Source organism: Trachinotus anak, unplaced genomic scaffold (genome assembly GCF_046630095.1).
Source record: "Trachinotus anak isolate AG129_WGS33_773 ecotype Australia unplaced genomic scaffold, CSIRO_AGI_Tana_v1 ptg000007l, whole genome shotgun sequence".
Lineage (NCBI taxonomy): Eukaryota > Metazoa > Chordata > Actinopteri > Carangiformes > Carangidae > Trachinotus > Trachinotus anak.
Window position 1 is genome coordinate 4610830 of NW_027273858.1, and position 19441 is coordinate 4630270.

A 19441-nucleotide genomic window follows, 5' to 3' on the forward strand; every position below is an offset into this window, starting at 1 on the left:
GCTCCGTCACCGGATGAGCACCCTTCCCTTCCTCCTCTGGGCCGGGTTGGTGCGTCTTCCTTCCGGCTTGCCGAAGAAAGTTGAGGGAGGTTCAGCGGCTACTGGGCTTTTACATAATGGACAGCCAGGGAAGGAAAGTGGTGGTCTGCGACAATGGGACCGGGGTAAGTTCGGCGCTTTGGTTTCACACGCCATCGATAAGTTTGCTTTGTTTAAACGGCGCCGTTTATGTCGAATGATTTGCTGAAACAGGAAGTGGGGGTGTCAGCGTCCAAGCTAGCTAGCGTTAACTGGGTGGGTAGCTAGCCAACCTGTTAGCCAGCTAATTTTCATTCATCCACACTCTTCGTGGAAGTAGCACAAAGAGTGGGTTTTATTGTCAGAAACGAAAGCTGAACACGCAGCTCTGTGTGTAGCTCTCACAGCTGCACACATCCCGGAATTAAATAGCGGCTCATTTGCCACCAACGGTTATTAAGCTTCGGCAGCTAGCTAGCCTGCTAGCATTTAACAGCTGACTGTCTGCTTTATTCTGTGACTCATTTCAGTGATTTATTCAACAAACGACGCCGACTTTGCAGGTTCATTGTTTCTGTTGTGCATTTAGTTTAATCACCAAGCTCAGCGGCTAGATGTTTGTTCTGATACCGACCGTCAGGTAGGTGCTACGTTAGCTAGGCCGTGTCAGGTGAATAGAGGAACCACCTTTACACTGTGTTGTCCAGTGGAGCAGCAGCTTCACGGAAAGAAATGTCACCTAACTGCCTTTTTTAGTTCAATGTGTAGACCCTGGAAAGACCACAGAGAGTAAGAAAACACATCTACTCCCAATTCTGTACTATTTATGGTACATTTTCTGAAAAGTCTACTTCACTACATTTCAAGGGGGAAGGGAAATTCTGTACTATTTACTCCAGAACATTTAGTTTTTTGTGGTTACTTTTTAGATGATATAGTCAAGTCACGCCAAATTTTATTTATATAGCTCAATATCACAAATCACAAATTTGCCCTAAGAGCCTTAAAATGAATGTATGAAATGCATTACTCCAAGATTAAACCAGTGTCTCCCAGCTTTTTGGGCTCTTTACCCCTCACAAATAAGCAGCCGTTGACAGTTTCATCAAAGAGACATTCTCCACACATACTTTTTTAAACTATTGTTTATTTCTCACAAAAGTCAAAGATAAGAGGAAAGTAAAAGCATAAAACAGATTTGGAGCAGCCTACATTGTGAACCACTGGACTAAAATAGCTAACTGCATATAAAGTAGTTCAAACTTCCTCAACCTTGATCAGCTACATCAGTAAAATTCTGCTTACACATTGATGCATCAGTATTAATGATCTAATTATATCACATGATGATTTATCAGTCACAGGAGATATTTTATTGCAGAATGAATACTTGTACTTTTTATACTTTAAGTGAATTTTATACTATATATTTGTGCACTTTACTGAAGTAGGATTTTGAATACAGAACGTCTACATGTAATGGAGTATTTTTCCAGTTTGGTATTTTGCCATCTTGCACCACAGGACCATACTGCATGTGTTTTCCACTTATGCATCCACTCTTAATCTGTTTAACTGAATAAATCAGGGCTTTTTGTCAACAATCACTTTTAGAAGTAGGTGTGTAATAAGAAATCTTATGAAAGAATCCTCACCAGAGTGGGAAGTAACAACCAGTCCAAAGTTGATGCATCTGCGTGATTAAGGGACCAGCTTGGTGGTCTTTTTGTCACACCTCAGCTAGCTGGTTGAATAGTCCATTAGACTGGTAAATTTAGAGGATTTTCAAGCTACTGTGGTTTGTAGACAGAATAAGCAGTTTTTACTCCATATACAGTAGTGTACTGTACATTTTGCTGATCTGTGTTTATGTTTACGAATTATTCATTGCTCACAGGTAGCATTGCCTCTGTTGGAGCATAGGGACTTCCTGTCTAAACCTTGTCAGCAGTTAAAGAGGATGTTGGCTCAGTGTGTTACTGACTAATAAGGCTTTTTTGAGATGTGACTTTTTCAAGAGCACTGTGTGAAGCCAGAAAAAAACTGAACGTGTGTCAAGGTTGAATTGAGAAGCAAAGAGGAAGTGAGAGAGTCTGAACAGCAGCCACATATGTCACCAACACATTTTCAGGGCCCTGTTTGCATGCTGTTTCACATCATAGTCCACTGTAAAATCTGACAGTTTAACCTTGTTTTGTGCATCTGCAAGCACCTGCAGCAGCACAACAAGACAAAGACAACTGAATTGTTTGGTTTACTTGTAAATTTCAATTGAATTCAACATGATAGGTGAAGTAGTTTTGTAAGATAGTGACACAGCAGCTCATTGCTGTGCTTTGCCTCGCCAGTTACTGTTACAGTCTTCAACCAGAAGACTTCTTTGTGGGGGCAGGGCTGTAGAGAGCTCTGTGCACAGATTTTGAAATTTTACTTTAATTAGTTAAACACTGCTTTGTGGATCATCTTTGAATTTTTTATTCACTGACACTGGCAGATTGCATGTTCTTTCACTTTTACATGAGGCTATTTGAGGTCATGATACAAATAGCACAAATGCAGAATCCAACATGCAACTAAGAACACTAAAGCAGATATAGACCTAAGATGTTCATACATATTCACACATACGTACACATGAAGGTTGTGGCATTGGAGCATCAGTGGTTAAATGTTTTATCTCAGTCTAAATGTCAGTTCAGCCCACTGTTATCAGGAGGATGACAGTTATGGTGTCTTGCTGTATTGCACACCTTATCTCATCAACATTTAAATGTATTTCCTAATCACTTTGTTCTTTTCCTGTCCCTCTCATTTTAGTTTGTCAAATGCGGCTATGCAGGCTCCAACTTCCCAGAGCACATCTTCCCTGCGCTTGTTGGGAGACCCATCATTCGCTCGACGGCCAAAGTGGGAAACATTGAGATCAAGGTACAAGCTGGTCCACCTGATGTTTCTGCAGTGATTGCTTTATTTGACCAGAGAGTCTTAATTCCAAGGGTGAACATGGTCAGGAAACAAGTGATAAGACAAAAGTATAACCTACAAACGAGTGAGAAAGCTATATATGAAATCACCTAACGGAGAAAAATCAGTTTCTAATATAAGCACATCAAAGCCACAGGCTGTTTTAATTTGACTGTAAAGGAGGTTATAATTTGTAGCAAGCTCTATTAAGAGGTAGCAGCTCATTTCAGCTCTGAAATCTGTTTGATAACAGAATCAGTCCTATAACCACATTCTACCAGCTTGTTTTAGATTTCCTCTAAGTATAAATAAGATCTTAGAGTTTCTCCAGTGCATTCCTGCAAATATGACATTTTCAAATGAATACTGTAGTTTGGCTAAAGATCAGTTCAGTCAAAAAGAAGAAGGTTTGTCAGTTCCCCATTAATTTAGCATGAAGCCTATCTCTATCTCTGTCCTGTTCTTTCCAATTCTTTTGTTTATTTATCTTTTTTTTATATCTACCTTCCTCTACCTCCATGTTTTGTTCCCCCACGATGAAGTAGAATGCCCAGAAGATGGTAAGTGCAGGTTGGTGTGTGCCTCCTGTTCTTGCCTGCTCCAGAGAGTTGTGTCATGTTTTGATCCCAATTGAAAATTAAGCTCTCTGTCTTTGTTTTAAATATCTTTTGTGTCCTTTGTCTTTTCTACATTTTTACATTTTACATCATTTTTTACTCACACAATGACCATATTCTTAAACATCTAACTTGTTTGCTGATCTTAAGCATTGAGTTTGAGTGGTGTTTGCCAAATGTGGCACAGAGTCAGATAGATGTACAGCAGCTTACGTTAATGCACTTCTTCCTCCGGGCTAAAAGTGTTGCAGAAATGGCTGTGATGAATCATAGGCCAGCTGTTATCAATGAAGTGCTAAAAGAGATTTTGGACCAGTTCCATTTTCAGAGTCTCTGATCTACTGGTGCATCCGGGCAGCTGACCCCCCCTCTGCTATTTAAGGACTGAAATAATCACAACAGTTTTCGGCTAAAAAGAACTTAAAATGTGAGGTGCTATTAGAAAGCTTGATGCCAAATGTTAAATGTTCTGCATCCGTATGCATCAAGAATCTGTTTTTCTTACCATTATGAAACAATGTGCATATTTTATCTAAGTGATGTCCAGTTAAGATTAAGTTGCTTCTCTGGTCTGCAAGTGTTTCACCTTTACAAGTGCAGAGGAAGTGTTCATACTCAAGGATGCATGGCAGGCAGCTGAAATTTAGAGACAGAAGCACATCTGTTTTTCTTTTTTACTTTTTTATTTTTATTGAGACCACATGGAGGCGATGCCTGTGACTGGTACTTTGTTAATGCCAAAGCACACAGGATGAACCCATAAAATGGCTGCCTTCAGTGGGCTTTTGATGTCTCCAAGTGGAACGTGAGATGCTTGACTGTGTGGCTAACACTGAGCTCTAACCCAGCCGTTGTTTACATTGCCAGGCTGCCTTGCATGCAGCTAGTCGAACGGTGCTAAAACAAGTGGTTTACTGTAGCTCGAGGGAAGTGTTTCCAGGTGTAGATGCATGGAAAATAATGCCTTGATATGCATGCTGGGTAACTGAATTTTTAAGTGAAGAGCTACATGAATGCATCTGACAGATGAATTGTCTTAAGGCAAGTGACAAATGGATGATCAGTTTCTCTGATTTTAGCTGACCAGCAGGTCTAGGAGCAAGCTGAAATTACAGATTTTATTGTCAAAACCAATACTTGGTGCTCATCCCTATGGTTAGTGACAAAGACTGATCCTAACTGGGCTTCAGAAATGGAGGGCTATGCTGCATCACTTCTAAATATTTATCTGTGTTGACATTTGACTTCTCCCTCCAGGACCTGATGGTGGGGGATGAGGCCAGCGAGTTGCGCTCCATGCTGGAGGTCAACTACCCCATGGAGAACGGCATCGTCAGGAACTGGGATGACATGAAGCACCTGTGGGACTACACCTTTGGCCCAGAGAAGCTCAACATCGACTCCCGCAACTGCAAGATCCTGCTGACCGAGCCCCCCATGAACCCCACCAAGAACCGCGAGAAAATCATCGAGGTACGTTTGTTTCAGTGCAGCGTGAAGGTGTTTTTGTAGGTGTGTAAGGGTAAAAGAAAATGTGAAATTGACAAGTTCATGGCTGTCTACTTTGTATCATTGACTTGATATATGATGATGATACACTATATGCAGCTTTATGTTGCTTCTTGAGCAGTGGCTGGCTGTGTGAGATAGTCTTAGAGACATGTCTGTCTGGACAGACAGGTCCTCAAGCCCCTTTTAAACTTTAATATCCCGTTAACAGAAAAACACATCTTCAAAATTTCTACACATTAGAAGAAACAGGATCAGCTGTTGATGTTCACTTGTTGAGGAAAAATATGTTTAAGGAAAAGATGGAAAAGATTTTTTTTTTTCTTTTTTTTGAGTATCAAAAAGACATTACAAGAAATGTATTTTAAGGCATTGCAGAAGTGCCACTTTGGTTAATCCTCTGCGAAATTATTTCATTATGTATCACTTATGCATTGTGCTACAGAGATAATTTTGCATGTGTCTTTGTGCATATATACTCTATGTATTGGTTTTCATCAGAAAACAATTATTCTTACTCTCTGATGTTTACCGGCCTCTCCTGCAGGTGATGTTTGAGACCTACCAGTTTGCAGGAGTCTACATTGCTATTCAAGCTGTGCTGACTCTGTACGCCCAAGGTAAGAAGACACACACATGCATGTTCGGGCTGCAGTTTGAGACAAAAGTGGAGCATTAACAGTTTTCTGTTGACTACCACAGTTTCCTCACCACAAAAAAAAAACTTTGTAGGTGTTTTTCTGAACCAAAACCTCGTAGCCACAAATTAGATTCACCCTGATAGCTGTGTGCTAGAAATGGTTCCTTTTGTCTTTCAGTTGTCACCCTACACCACCAACAGAAGGTTTTTCATCTTAATTGCGTAAACATTCTTGTGTGGCAGTATTTCATTACCACACCTTTGTCAAATAGTTTGTTGAAAGATTTGTTTTAGAGATCTACTCGGATATCAGATATATTCTTTGTGCCAAAAAGTCTAGACAGTCACATGAACATCACCTTGCAATATCCCAGTGACTGACACGAAATCCTGACATCATCTGAAGTGTTCTCACGTGTTACACTCCACCTGTGCTGGAAGCAGGATGAGATGAACTCTGAAACTTTTTGCAAAAAGAATTACATTCGTTGCGTTTCGAATACACAGCCATGCAAGAGGTCTGTGTACTGCTCAACCATTTTGTCTGTGAGCTCATTACTGACTAGTGAGCACTTATTAGCAGCTGCATTAGCTGTGTTATCTTTCCAGGTTTTTTGTGTTTACCTGGCTGATAAGACTAACAATGAGTAGCCTAAAACTCACAGTGGATAAACCTTAAATACAAACACAGATTAACTGTGTGTGTGTGTGTGTGTGTGTGTGTGTGTGTGTGTGTTTGTGTTTGTGTTTGTGTTTTAGGCCTTTTGACTGGTGTGGTCGTGGACTCAGGTGACGGTGTCACACACATCTGTCCAGTGTATGAGGGCTTCAGCCTGCCCCACCTGACCAGACGCCTGGACATCGCAGGCAGGGACATCACCCGCTACCTCATCAAGGTATGCAGTCTCTCAGAGACTCATGGTGACAAAGAACACAACAAAATCTAGTGATCCAAACAAGTCAAAACAGTATACTGTGCAAAAGCACCATCATAATCTAGTGCAGCACCATTATCTACTTCCAATACATGGTGTTAGATCAATATTTTCATGGATTTTAGTGTAAAAATGTTGAAGTTTAGTTCCTTTAAATGGGTTATTATCATAACCCAGAATATTTCTCTTGTAGTTTAACTAGTTCTTGTTTAAATGAATATATCAGGGGATCTCAATAAGTTACGTAAAAAGAAATAATGCTTCCTGACCTTCCTTACCTTTTGTCTGCTTTTTCTTTTCTGTTTCCTTGCCCCGTTTCTCTGGGTGCAGTTGTTGTTGTTGAGGGGTTATGCCTTCAACCACTCTGCAGACTTTGAGACAGTGCGCATGATGAAAGAGAAGCTGTGCTATGTGGGCTACAACATCGAGCAGGAGCAGAAGCTGGCGCTGGAAACCACTGTGCTGGTGGAGTCGTACACGGTAGATACATGTTTTCATTTTCAGCAAAATAAAACAGCAACGACTGTACTGATTAGATTTAATGTAGCTCTGTTTTGATAGGCACTGACAGGCTCAGGTATGGCATCAGTGCACAGGTTGTTGGGACACTCACTCCATGAATACCTACAGAGGGAGGATAGGTTGTGGTTTTTTGTTTTTGTACCTGTTCGTGAGAGTCATTTCACAGACCTGTTTAACTGCTGCTCAGCTTATTATGTAAAATGGTGTTATTTCATCAGGTGTGTAGACACAAAAGCCAGTGTGAAACCAGATCTAGAAATTAGTTGCTGCCCTCACATGGACATGTGGGATTATTCACTCAGTTGGCATTAATTATGGAGGAAAACATAGAGGAAATATACTGACATCACTGCCCCCATGTTTCCTACTGCCACCTGTCTAATAACTTTGCCATAAAACAATAATAAAGAAGAAAACCTCCTATTAAAGAAATGAGCTCAATCAGAGACATGAGATCAAGAAATTCAGGAAACAATGAGACTGAATATGAGGATAAAGAGGGAAAAGAAGGGCATCTGCAATAACTGCTGAGAAAGACTGAATTTACTCAAGAAATGGGGACATGCATATTTTGTGAGACACGTTAAGCAGCTGTTTTTCAGCTTGGCCGTTTTTACTTAGGCACACAACACATTTCCAACCCTCTGGGATTCTCGGTTTTGTTTTGTTTACTTTTTAAAGAAATGTAAAATAAGTTCTTTTTATGCACGCCACATGCACACAAGTTTCACGTTTCTGCTTAAAATAGCATCATTGTATAAACAGTCCCTCCCAAAGGGTTTGTTATTCAAAAGTGGCAGTATTTTAAAGGAATCAAAACTAATGGGGTAACTAAATCTGTTTCTGCACTGAGCTAAGTAGACTACCACATGCCCATTGTTGGCTCTGCTAGACAGGGCAGTGCTGCTGACTAACTGTTTTCTCTGGGACTCAAACATATGGGGGTGCAGTGCTCCACCACCAGACTTGCTTTTCTTTCCAAGGCCTTTTCCCTGCAGAGGGAACCACAGAATCTAAACGCAGGACCTGAAGTCTGTGTGACTGCACGCCTTACCGAGCACATGTTGTGTCTCAGAGCTCACTGTGACCATGTGTGTTTGGGTTAGTGTAGGCGAGTGTGTGTGTGTAGGCGTGTGAACATGTATGTGTAAGTATCGTTTTGTGTGCATGAGTGTGCCGAAACAAGGAGGGCAATGTAACTGTGGCCGAAGGGCCCTGAACTGCACGTTACATCATTTCCTGTGCAGCCACATTGCGGCTGAGGCTGGGCTCAACTTCCTCCCACTGCCCTCAGCTGAATGAACCCTTTTTATAGTCACACACATTCACTCTACTCACTTTGGAGCCTACACTTTCTGTGCTTTAACTTGCTAAACAATATCAACAGAGTCGTGGATTTTGTTTTCAAACTGCAGTAAGTACATAAATCTCTCTTAAAAAAGAGATTGAGAAGTCAGGTCTTGCTTTCATACATCGCAAACAGAGAATATCCTTGACTCTTGCATTCAAGATTTACACCCTTTAGCACTCTCTGTTGAGTCATACATTAAATCCTACCTCTTCAGTGGTGTCATGCTTTTTTTCCCCCTTCTCATCTCATTCCTCCCACACATCTCCAGCTGCCAGATGGTCGTGTGATCAAGGTGGGAGGAGAGCGGTTTGAGGCCCCCGAGGCTCTGTTCCAACCCCACCTCATCAACGTGGAGGGTGTCGGAGTGGCCGAGCTCCTCTTCAACACCATCCAGGCGGCTGACATAGATACCAGGTGAGGCCAATGAAAGCGCACAGGTACACTGCCCAATTGATAAAGGTAGACAGATGCATTAGAATACACCTTGCTGAGAGCAACTTAGTGTTTCCACTCTAACACAAATTAATACACATTAACAAGTCACAGCACACACACAGCTGGCCCAGCAGAGCTCCCACTGTAACAATGGAGGGTTTTAGACATCAAACCAAGCATTTCTTGCACACCAGACTTCTTTATGGAAAGTATGAAAATTGAGCTTGGGTAAGTAAGAGTGGAAAAAAAAAAAAAAAAATGTATGCTTGGAAACCAAATACGTTATTATTTATTCCTTGCTGTTGGGGTTGAATGATCCAATTTGTTGTGTTCATGTCAAGTCACTGAGGGACTCAAATCTGCCTTGAAAGTACATTTTCAACAATTATGGATTTAAATATGACAATATGCCTGCTGTGAGGGAAACTAGCAAAATTACTTGTCTGATTTTAAGACTCTTCTCTTCCTGTCTGCATGTTGATTGGTCTCTTCCTGCTCTCACCCTCTTTCTGTCTTCCCATCATCAGGCCTGAGTTCTACAAACACATCGTGTTATCAGGCGGATCCACCATGTACCCGGGCCTGCCATCCCGGCTGGAGAGGGAACTCAAGCAGCTGTACCTGGAGCGTGTGCTCAAGGGAGATGTGGACAAACTCTCGGTAAGAAACCGATCCTTAACGCCACTTCTCTAAACAAACTGTTGACCATGACAGAGTGTTACGGAAGTTTTCTGAGCTAAAACTGCTCAGATGTGGTTTGCAGAACAAGCGTAGCTTTGAAAACATGTCATATAAGATTAATTTTAGCCTGAATTAGAATTTGGTTCGTGTCAATAAAGTCTGGCTTTACTACAACAGGCTTCTCAATTCCAGCTGATTCTCAGAGTTTGTTCGACTAGGTCTGGGTGGGGTTTCCCACATGTTAGAGCACAGTAAAGTACCAGAAAGGTACAACAACCACGGGGAACAAATTTGAGTCGGTTTAGTGAGTACACTGTGACTGACACCTGACAGTATCTCCTTTGTCCTAATGAGGAAGTCCTGCACACTTGGAGCTCACGGTAAAATACGTGAAACGCCTTTTTATTTGTGCTGCTACTATTTGAATATATTTGCAAAGTTTAGGAACAAGGTTTATGAAAATGTGACGTCTCAGTCTGATGCATTGTAAGTAAATTACCACCAGGTGGTGCCAGACACTAACAGACATTCATTTAAGTTAATCAGAGCACACCACTTTAATCACAACATATTTGGGGCTCACTTCCCAATGATAAATATTTGTTTTGGAAAAATATCACTACATTACATTTCCATGTGAGTGTCCCAAAGACACAGCCCTATTTTGTAAACAAAGGTCTACAGATGACTCACAAGCTTAATAGCAAGTCATTATGTACTTTACTTCTCTGCCCACAACTGCAGCCAACCTCGCTTTTCTCAAATTGTTTATCTCATTCTTTAATGGCAGTGTGTGTTTTTCACCTAACTTTCATGAAAGTCACACGTGTTACTTATAATGAGATGTGTACAGTCTGCAACAAGACATCTATCTTGTTCGATAGATCCATAGACCCATGATCACATTTATACTAAATACTCAACCCCTGCAGGCTTGGAAGACGACTGTTTAGTTGTAGTTTAGTCTTTCGTACAGAGCGGGGGCTGTGGTCAGCTTTAGTTCATGTTGATTACACTTTATTCAAACACGTGACGATGTCTCACAGTGGGGAAAAGAAGCATCAAAACAACCATTTCAAACTTCAGTTCCTTCCTGCAGCATATTCCCCTTCTCTACTGTTCTTTATGCTCTGATCTCTCAGACACTCAGAACGTGGCCAAATACACCTCTTTAATTAGTATCTTGCGCCTTTTAGCCATTTGTTTGTCGGTGCAGTTATGTTTAGACAGCTAGCCACGTGAGCAACAAATAAACGCTGCATCTTTCGCCCTATTTGGTGAAAATTTGAATGTTTGGACATACTGAGCATACAGACAGCGTAGAGAAGTGGATTATGCTGCAGGAGTGGTTTGAATGGTGTTTTGATAGTTTTTCCATTATAAAATCTTGGAGTAAATTGTATCTGACTTGAAGTGAAGCAGACCACAGCTGTGGTGAAGCCACCTGTTTTGAAGGGAATGTCACTTTAAAGCTGCACTTATCAATAGTTTTACTGTCTGTGACTGTGTAATGTGACAGGTGTCACTCACAGTGGCAAACCAACAGAGAATCATCAGAGTCAGAACCTTTTGGCATCTTTAAGCTTGTTGTTTTGGTTCAGGTTCACTGCTCACATTAGTGTTGTTTCAGCGTACAGCAGACAGCTGTTTGCGGTTATTTCCCTCAGGAGATGGTGGAGACAAAAACAGAGCTAAAATGAGACTGAATATTGATTTATATGTCGGATAATATCAGGTGACCAGCTGATAAGCTCAGTATCTGCTTGATGTTTAAATTGGTAAATGTTTTCCAACAAGTGCATTACATCACTGTTATACTTACTAATACTAAATCTATTAATACAAGTGGTAGCAATGTTCACACTGCATGTCCTTAGTATGTAATGTTAAAATACGACCAATGCTACTAATGTCCTAATAGAGAGGGTCTCATATCCAATATGATGCTGTTAAAACAATAAACACATTATTTAGGTGGTACTCTGAATATTGGTCCCTCCAGCTGGTTCATTTTACTCTTCTGTGTTGCTGCTAACGCCAGTTTATTTGAATTAGCAAGCACAAGGTTTATGCATCTGGATCAAAGTTTCATGTACAAACTGAAACTGAAAAACAGCTCATGCTGACTAGAAAAACATTAAGATCTGTATCATATCCGAGTCGAGAGAAACAAAACAATGGGGCACTTTGAGCAGCAGTGTGAACACCGCCTGAGCCACAGGTCTTTTCTTTGTTACACAGGATCTTCTCATACTGTACGTCTCTTTGTCCCCTTGTCTTGTAGAAATTTAAGATCCGGATCGAGGATCCTCCCAGGCGAAAGCACATGGTGTTCCTGGGAGGAGCCGTGCTGGCCGACATCATGAAGGACAAGGACAACTTCTGGCTGACCCGGGAGGAGTACCAGGAGAAAGGAGTCCGCGTGCTGGAAAAACTCGGAGTCACCGTCAGATAAAGCACTGAACGGACAGACCACGCATACACACATACAAATGCACACACATATACATGACATGCACACACTTTCCCCCCTTGCCCACATCGCAGAGTATATAACTATTTATCCCTCTTCTTCTCTCTTTCGGCTCTTGATTCTCCTAAAACATCAGAGAGAATCGAGCCGTCACCTCCCCGCTTTCCTCCCCTCTCTCCTCTCTGCCTCTCTTCTCTCCTGGTTTGGGATTGGTTCACACTTTTCCTCGCAAGCCCAGATTTCCACTGAAACCTCTCCTTTACTTTAACTAGGATTAGAAGGGTTAATGTTGCCCCGCTGGTGTATTTTGGAGCCTGATTTTCATTGATTACTGGTGGAGAAGGTTAAAGCCGGAGTGGTTGACGTGAATTAAATTTGGCAGGTAAAGCCACCAGCCACTGCAGCGAGTGTTTCAGAAAGTTTCGTTTCCTCCCTCGATGAAACGTTCGGAGGGGATTAATTGATGCAAAGTTTCTAAGCAACTCATAAGCGTCTGTAATATCACAATCAGGGTCCACCACAAACAGCCACGGGCCGCTTTCAGCATCTGTTCCAGGTGAGCGAGAACTGATCACAGTTTTATGTCGGTTTTTATAAATGATATCATGACTTTTCTTTTCTGGGAGAGGGATTACTTTTTTTTGCTTTTTCCTTTTTTGTTGGATGTATGAGCTCATATCTTAAAATCAGATTTTTTTTTTTTTTTCCATTGACCTTTTCTTTTGTTGCTGTGCACTACTACCATTGTAAATGGAGTGTATTGTGGTAACAGAAGTTCCTCCATGTTTTTATGAAGAATTGATGGTTGATTTATAAAGGGACAAATACGCAAAGTAGGGGCCCCTGAGCTTGACATCGGTTGTGTGACGGTACTTTGGGGTTTGTGGGTGGTGAGACAACGATGGGACGTGGGTGGAGTGTTACTATTTGTTCCTCATCAGACAGCCTCGCCTCTGCCTCCTCTCTGGGTGTCAATCTTAAGATGAATGAATGGGTGTGAGCAGTTGTAGCAACATTAGACTGTGACCACGCTATAGTACCTCACCTGTCGTGTTCCTTCAGATCCACCAAAGTTTGGAGGCAGTCGCAGGTTGACGATGAGATTGATTTGAATCTGAGCATCGAAAAACTGGTAAAAAATAAAACAGTATTTTTTTTTCGAAGTTGAAATGCTGTTGAGATCATATTTAAGTTCTCCAGTCTTTCTCTCCCAACGGCTTAATGATTACTGGAGGCACTTCTATTTTGAGTATGATAAATGTGTATATTTTTTTTTTCCTTTTTCCATGAACGTCTATCCAGTGCCAAGTGCAGTTAATGTTAACTGGATCTCTCATGTTTTAATGTCTTTCTTTTTGTCACTGTTTTTGTTTTTATTTTCCTGTGTTGTTCATAGCATAACTGCCTAACGCTGATTTAAATAAAGAAAAGTGATTTATAAGGACTACTGTGTGGCAGGCTCTTTCTTTTCTTGACACAAAGCAAGTTTTACTGAGTTAATTGAATAACTCAGAGTAAAATCTTGAACACAGAGATATCAAAAGAGTAAGAATAAATAATTAAGTGGACCTTCTCCATGATTCAGGTGATACTAGAGTTTACTGAACTCTTCACAGTATGGCTGCAGCTAACAATTTTCTCAGAGCACAAACTGATATTCAAATGTCTCATTGTCAGACCAACACGCCAAACCTCACAGATACTCAGTTTAAAGTAAAGTAAAACAGAGAAGAAAAAGTAAATTCTCACATTTGAGAAACTGGAACCACTGGATATTTTACATTCTTGCTTGAAAAATGACAGAAATTGTTGTCATACATTTACATCTCTAGCACTTTCAGGACTTTTCATCCATTTTGCCTTAAAAAAGTAAGTGTCGAAAATTCTCTGAGTAAACACTTCCTGCTGCTGAAGACCATGTGATACAGTTGAAAGTCCATTAGTGGATCTGAGAAAGATAGGATGGTTTTGTCAGTCAGAACTTGTTCTACCTGTTGTCACGCAGCCAGTGAGTGGTCTGAGACAAACAGATTCATACAAAGGAAAAGACGACTGATAAACATCTGAAAAATCACACACCCAGCTGTTACTCACAACTGATTTCAAATCATCTCATTTGCCCCATGCTGAGTCTTGTTTTCATGTTGGAGCAGATTTTAAACAACAAAAATATTTCCTTCTTATTAAGTTTTACTTAAAACCTTATTATTTAGCAAAAGTTACATAATCTTGTTTTAATTTACCTTCTACTCTTTGCGTTAGTGGCTGACAGCTGTAACTCAGTACAACACTAAAATATGTGTGCAGCAGCGTGTTTCCTCACAGCTCTGCAATGTGGAAAAACTGCTTTGTTGCTGTAGTCAGCAGAGAAAATAATGTCTGTTACTCCTGTTTACATTTATTGTAATGAGCCCAGGGTTTTTATGTGCTTAATCTGCAACCAAGAGTTTATCTGTAACTTATTTTAGTTTGGAATAAAATGTAAAAATATTTGAGGAATGAGAAGATGAATTGGATTTTAAAACCTATGACAAGACTTTTTAAGGAAATTGCAAGTATATTCTTTTATCCATGTAGCCGATGAGTGTATGTCTTCCATACGGATGCAGCAAAATTATTTTCATTATCTATTAATCTGCTGATTATGTTCTTGATTAATCATTTGGACCACAAAACATCAGAAAGCAGGCATGATTAAGTTTTGTTTTTTTTTTTCAACCAACAGTGCAAAATCCAAAGCTATGCAATATCCAGTTAAACAGCAATAAATTCCCACGTCTTTGTTTTCTACTCATCAGTTAATTGACTCTAGTGTTTTGCAGAGAGCTAGAATTAGACGTGTTAATAATATATATATATATACACACACACATCACTACCAGAGGAGAGGATGGAGGTATGAAGGTGACTGAGGCTCAGCCACAGAGGAGGAGGAGGAGGAGGAGAACTCTGCACAGAGCAGGAGGAGGAAGAGGAAATGGAACAGTGGCAGAGGACTGGCGCCACCAGAGGAAGAGGCTCTCTTTCCGTGCCTGAAATAAAGATCTCACTCAGACTCTTCCGGCCTTGTTCCATTTTAATCCCTCGACTCTTGCCACTTCCCTCTTAACCCTGAACTGTTACCTCTGATGCACCGTTTGAAGTTTCCTCCCCATCTGAGCACAAACAGCCAACGCTGGCGTCAACAGGTGGGAAGCAGCTAAGGACATTAACTCTAGTGACTGGTACTGTAGTTCAGACTGTCAACATTTTACTACATTGTGTTTATTCATCTGGCAAGCTCTTGACTTTTCTTGAAACAAACTTAAGTCTTCATTCACGTTGATGGTGCTGAATAGACAGAGCACTTTAGTCACGAACAGTAACTTTGATTCTTGGCTTTTAAACTAAAGTGCTCAGAAAAACAAATGGAAATTTGGACACTTACAGTCCATGACAACCGGGCCAATGTCAACTGCTCTTGAAGATCATGTGATATGATCAAAAGCTCCAGAATAGCTACTAAATGAACCTTGTGCTGAGATTGTTCTGCCAATTACTTGAAGAGTTTTGGAGAGTTTTCTTAAACCTGTACGGGTGCATTAAAATGAAAATCTTGCATCAAGTGAAAACTCCTCTCATCTACAATTTCCTTTTGTTTAATTTAATTTTACTCATTTTTATTTGTACTGATATATTACAATCTAACATGTGAATGCATCAGTAATTTTATCAGTACTATCAGTACTGATAGTGACGCTTAAGTACATTTCACAGCCTAAACATTTACTTTTAAGTTGTTAGTTGAATGACTTTACTTGTGCTTAAGTACTTTTCTTATCTGGTATTATTTATGTAAAAGATTAAACTGCTTTTAACACCAGTTGTTTTCAAGTTCCTTTTGCACAAACCCTTCCCAGCTGAAACATTTTCCACAGGGTGGGAGTAGAGAGGGGTTTTTCTCCGCAGTCCTACAGTTTATCTCAGGTGCAGGGCTTGAACCCAGTCTGTGATAAAGTATGCTGAAACAATTATCTGGTTCCTCGTAAGCTACACTGCTGCAACATCTCTGCTCAGTGTGGGTTTACCAGGCAGTTCAGGCCTGAAAAGACCTCGAGACACTTGACAACTAGCGCTCAAGTTGCACAAGTAACGTAGATGTAAAACAAAACCTCAGTCATGAGGAGGGAAACGTAGAAATCCTGCCTATCTTTGGACATGAGACCACAGCAGTGGTGTGGGACAAGCCACCCATTCCTGTAAATTGCACTGGGAAGTGAGCGCCGGTGCTCAGTGCACCAAGAGAGGGGCCACGCTGACCCCATTACACAAGCAGATATCTTAAATGTTTGCACATGTGGACTGTGATGCTGTTTGCAGCCGTTGAGCTGCTTAGCAGGCCCCCAAAAGCCCTCAGGGACCTTCTTTTTCTTCTCTTTTCTCCCTCCCCCTCCCCGCTCTCGCGCTCCATCATTATCGCCCACATGCTTTTCCAGAGACATCCTGAGTCAAACAGCCCGACGTCCTCGATGGCTATCACATGTTCCTGCTGAGGAGGGAGGCAGCCGGGGAAAGACATCTTGAGGAGAATGAAACATGGTGTACTGGGCTGAGGTTTTTTCTTTGAGCTTTCTTTCATTAAATACATCACAAAGAGTTTTGTGCAGCAAACTATGGAAGTTATTAAAGGATAATGAGAAACTTCAGGCCTTGACATTGACGTTTTTTTACCCCTGGCTCTCCTCACGAAGTCATGGGTGGCATACGTTCACCCTAACAATTTTATTTCTCTCTAAAGATCCAGTATCTGTTTTTAAAACCAGTTCAGGAAATTTAAGTGTGGCTTCAACCTATTTGTTCTCTTTGTTCAAAATGTCAATGATTAATTTTAGATACTGAATGAGGGACTAAAAGTAATGACCTTATAACTTGTCCTCCCCCCAGAAATGCAGTTAATTCTACTTTAAACTTAGATTTGCTTTGCCACTGGATTTGACTTTACTTTATGGCCACTTGAAAATGTGAAATTTGGATGAATTTTGTACAGATTCATGTTCCCCAGAGGATAAATCCCACTGACTTTGCCACCAGCAGGTCAACATTTGTCTTTGTCCATACATTTCCATCATCTGTACTTTGTGTTCAGTGCTAATTAGCAAACATGTTTTCTCTTGTAAAATCTTTTTTTCTTTTTTATGATTTATTGCATTTTTAGTTTCAGATTTTTGTTCGCGTGCATTTACATCATACATCTTTTGATGCATTCTGCTCCTTTACAGGAGCTATTTTTAAGTTTTGCTATTGCTATGTAGCCGTTGTTAGCATGAACGGCTTTTTACTTAATCAGTTTAGCAGAACTGCTGCAAGTTCAGCACCAAATTTCAGTCCGTAAGTTGCCAAGAGCTGTCTCCAGATGTGGAAAGCAACACTAATGTTAACATGTCTCTGTCTAGGTAGTTAGCACACTGACCAATCTGCCTCCAAGAGGAAGTAGCCCTACTCAGAACCTTGTCTCCTCCCAACAAGAAACTGTATTTGGCGGCAGAGAAAACGTACAAATAGCCGATTTGATGCACTAATTGAAAACTAAAATGGGATGAAATGATGATGCATGGAAGAGAAGATCTGTGGTTTGCAGCAGAAGAAAAACTGCACAGGCCCTTCCTGTTTTACAGTAGATTTTTATGGGGAAATGACTTCAATCCGAGAGTGAAATTAAGCAGCAGACTTGCGTGTGGTTTCACTGATTCTCTCATTTTATTGGAGGCGGAAGGTAAGACACACATTTCACTTTAGTTTTCTCACAGACCTGGCCACCCTTCAGTATCTACAAAGTACTTCCTGTTCCTTCTCGAAAGCAAGAGCTACATCCATCGTACATGTTAGAAACAGTTATTTTAAAAAAAAACAAAATAGAAATAAAAATGTACAACATACACTTGATATATATAATATAATTTTTGCTCTTTTTTTACAGAGGTAAAAATACTACGCGTAAAAAAATGGGTCTAATTCATTACAGGGAGTAGGTTCTTTAATTTTTTTCAATTTAAAGACACAAGGAGATAAAGAGGATGCGTTCAGGCACTTGTAAATGGCTCTGACATGTGAAAACACACTCAAACATCAGATGAGACTGAGACAAAACATTAAACACCCACACACACACACACACACACACACACACACACTCTTTCCAATCTGATTGGCCCCGTCCCTGATACATCACATCATCGAAGGATCTGATTATACTGGCTAGGTCTTAGTATATGATAGCATATTCAGCTGATCCCAGTAGCTTTGGATCAAGGAGCAGGGGAGGGGAAAGGGATGTGGCATAAACACACACACACACACACACACCAAGGACATACAAACTGGTACACAGGACAGGATGTATGAAACAGACACAACCAGGGAAGGAAAAAGGACATCCTCAGGCATTCTGTATTTCAACTACAGTAAGTGACATTTCCTTGGCAAAACAATCAGGGATGGATGTTTGTTTCCAGGATTTCAGCTGTTTTTTGGACTCCCGTTCTTTTCCAGAGGGACTGATGTCCTGCTTCTTTTTATTTATTTATTTATTTTGCTATTTTTTCAGAAAGCTTATTGTTTTCCTGGTCACATCCCCGATGCTGCCATCAACCAGGCGTAGATGAAGCATAAAGCACCGAGCAGCTGTCAGTTTAGTGTTGTGCTGTCAGTATGAGGGTGTGATTGGCTGGCTCAGATGTCACTCAAACAGCAGGTGACACAACCAGGTAGGACAGCGTTTTGTTTTTTTTGTCTCCATTGCCTGAGTTTGTGCATCAACACATCTACTATAATCCTGAATGAACAGACTCTGAAATTCATTTGAGATGCTGTCAAACATCTGACATTACTCTCTCTGGGCAGGATGATGGACTAAATCTGGCACGGAGGGGAAAAAAAAGAGCTGTAGGACTGAGAAGAGTAGTGCACGCCAGTCACATGTAACTGTGGTTTCAGCAAGTTCTCTCTCATGTTTATCTCCCATTTACAGTAAAATATTTTGGCCGTAGAGGAATACTTTGAGAGTTAAAAGAAGAGCCGCGCATCCAAGAGATGATTAGCTTAGCATAGCATAGGGGCTGGAAACAATGGCCTGACTCATCAGGAAAAAGCTAAATCAACACAGAATGAAACGATGCCTCTAAAGCTCATTAACATGTCTCATCTTCATTAGTGAGGTTTAGAGGTGCTGCTAGGTGGACAGAGCCAGGCTAGCTGTTTCCCACTTATGCTAAGCTAAGCTACCCACCTTCTGGCTCTAGGTTAGCTTCTTGTTTAATG

At 40.8% G+C, this 19441-nt stretch overlaps 1 protein-coding gene across 1 annotated transcript; it reads left to right on the top strand.

Annotated features, from left to right (window-relative positions):
- Positions 1–4: 4 nt before the first annotated feature.
- On the top strand, positions 5–13589 carry LOC139622606 (actin-related protein 2-B). Its single transcript, XM_071480003.1, has 9 exons — positions 5–164; positions 2836–2946; positions 4857–5072; positions 5656–5728; positions 6508–6644; positions 7014–7163; positions 8825–8970; positions 9519–9651; positions 11957–13589. Exons 1-9 carry the CDS (start codon positions 117–119, stop codon positions 12125–12127), a joined length of 1185 nt encoding a protein of 394 aa, XP_071336104.1. The 5' UTR covers positions 5–116; the 3' UTR covers positions 12128–13589.
- Positions 13590–19441: the final 5852 nt, after the last annotated feature.

Coding starts and splice junctions, on each gene's coding strand:
- LOC139622606 (XM_071480003.1), top strand. CDS start 117: ATGGACAGCCAGGGAAGGAAAGTGGTGGTCTGCGACAATGGGACCGGG. Junction 165..2,835: donor TCTGCGACAATGGGACCGGG/GTAAGTTCGGCG, acceptor CTCTCATTTTAG/TTTGTCAAATGCGGCTATGC. Junction 5,729..6,507: donor GCTGACTCTGTACGCCCAAG/GTAAGAAGACAC, acceptor TTTGTGTTTTAG/GCCTTTTGACTGGTGTGGTC.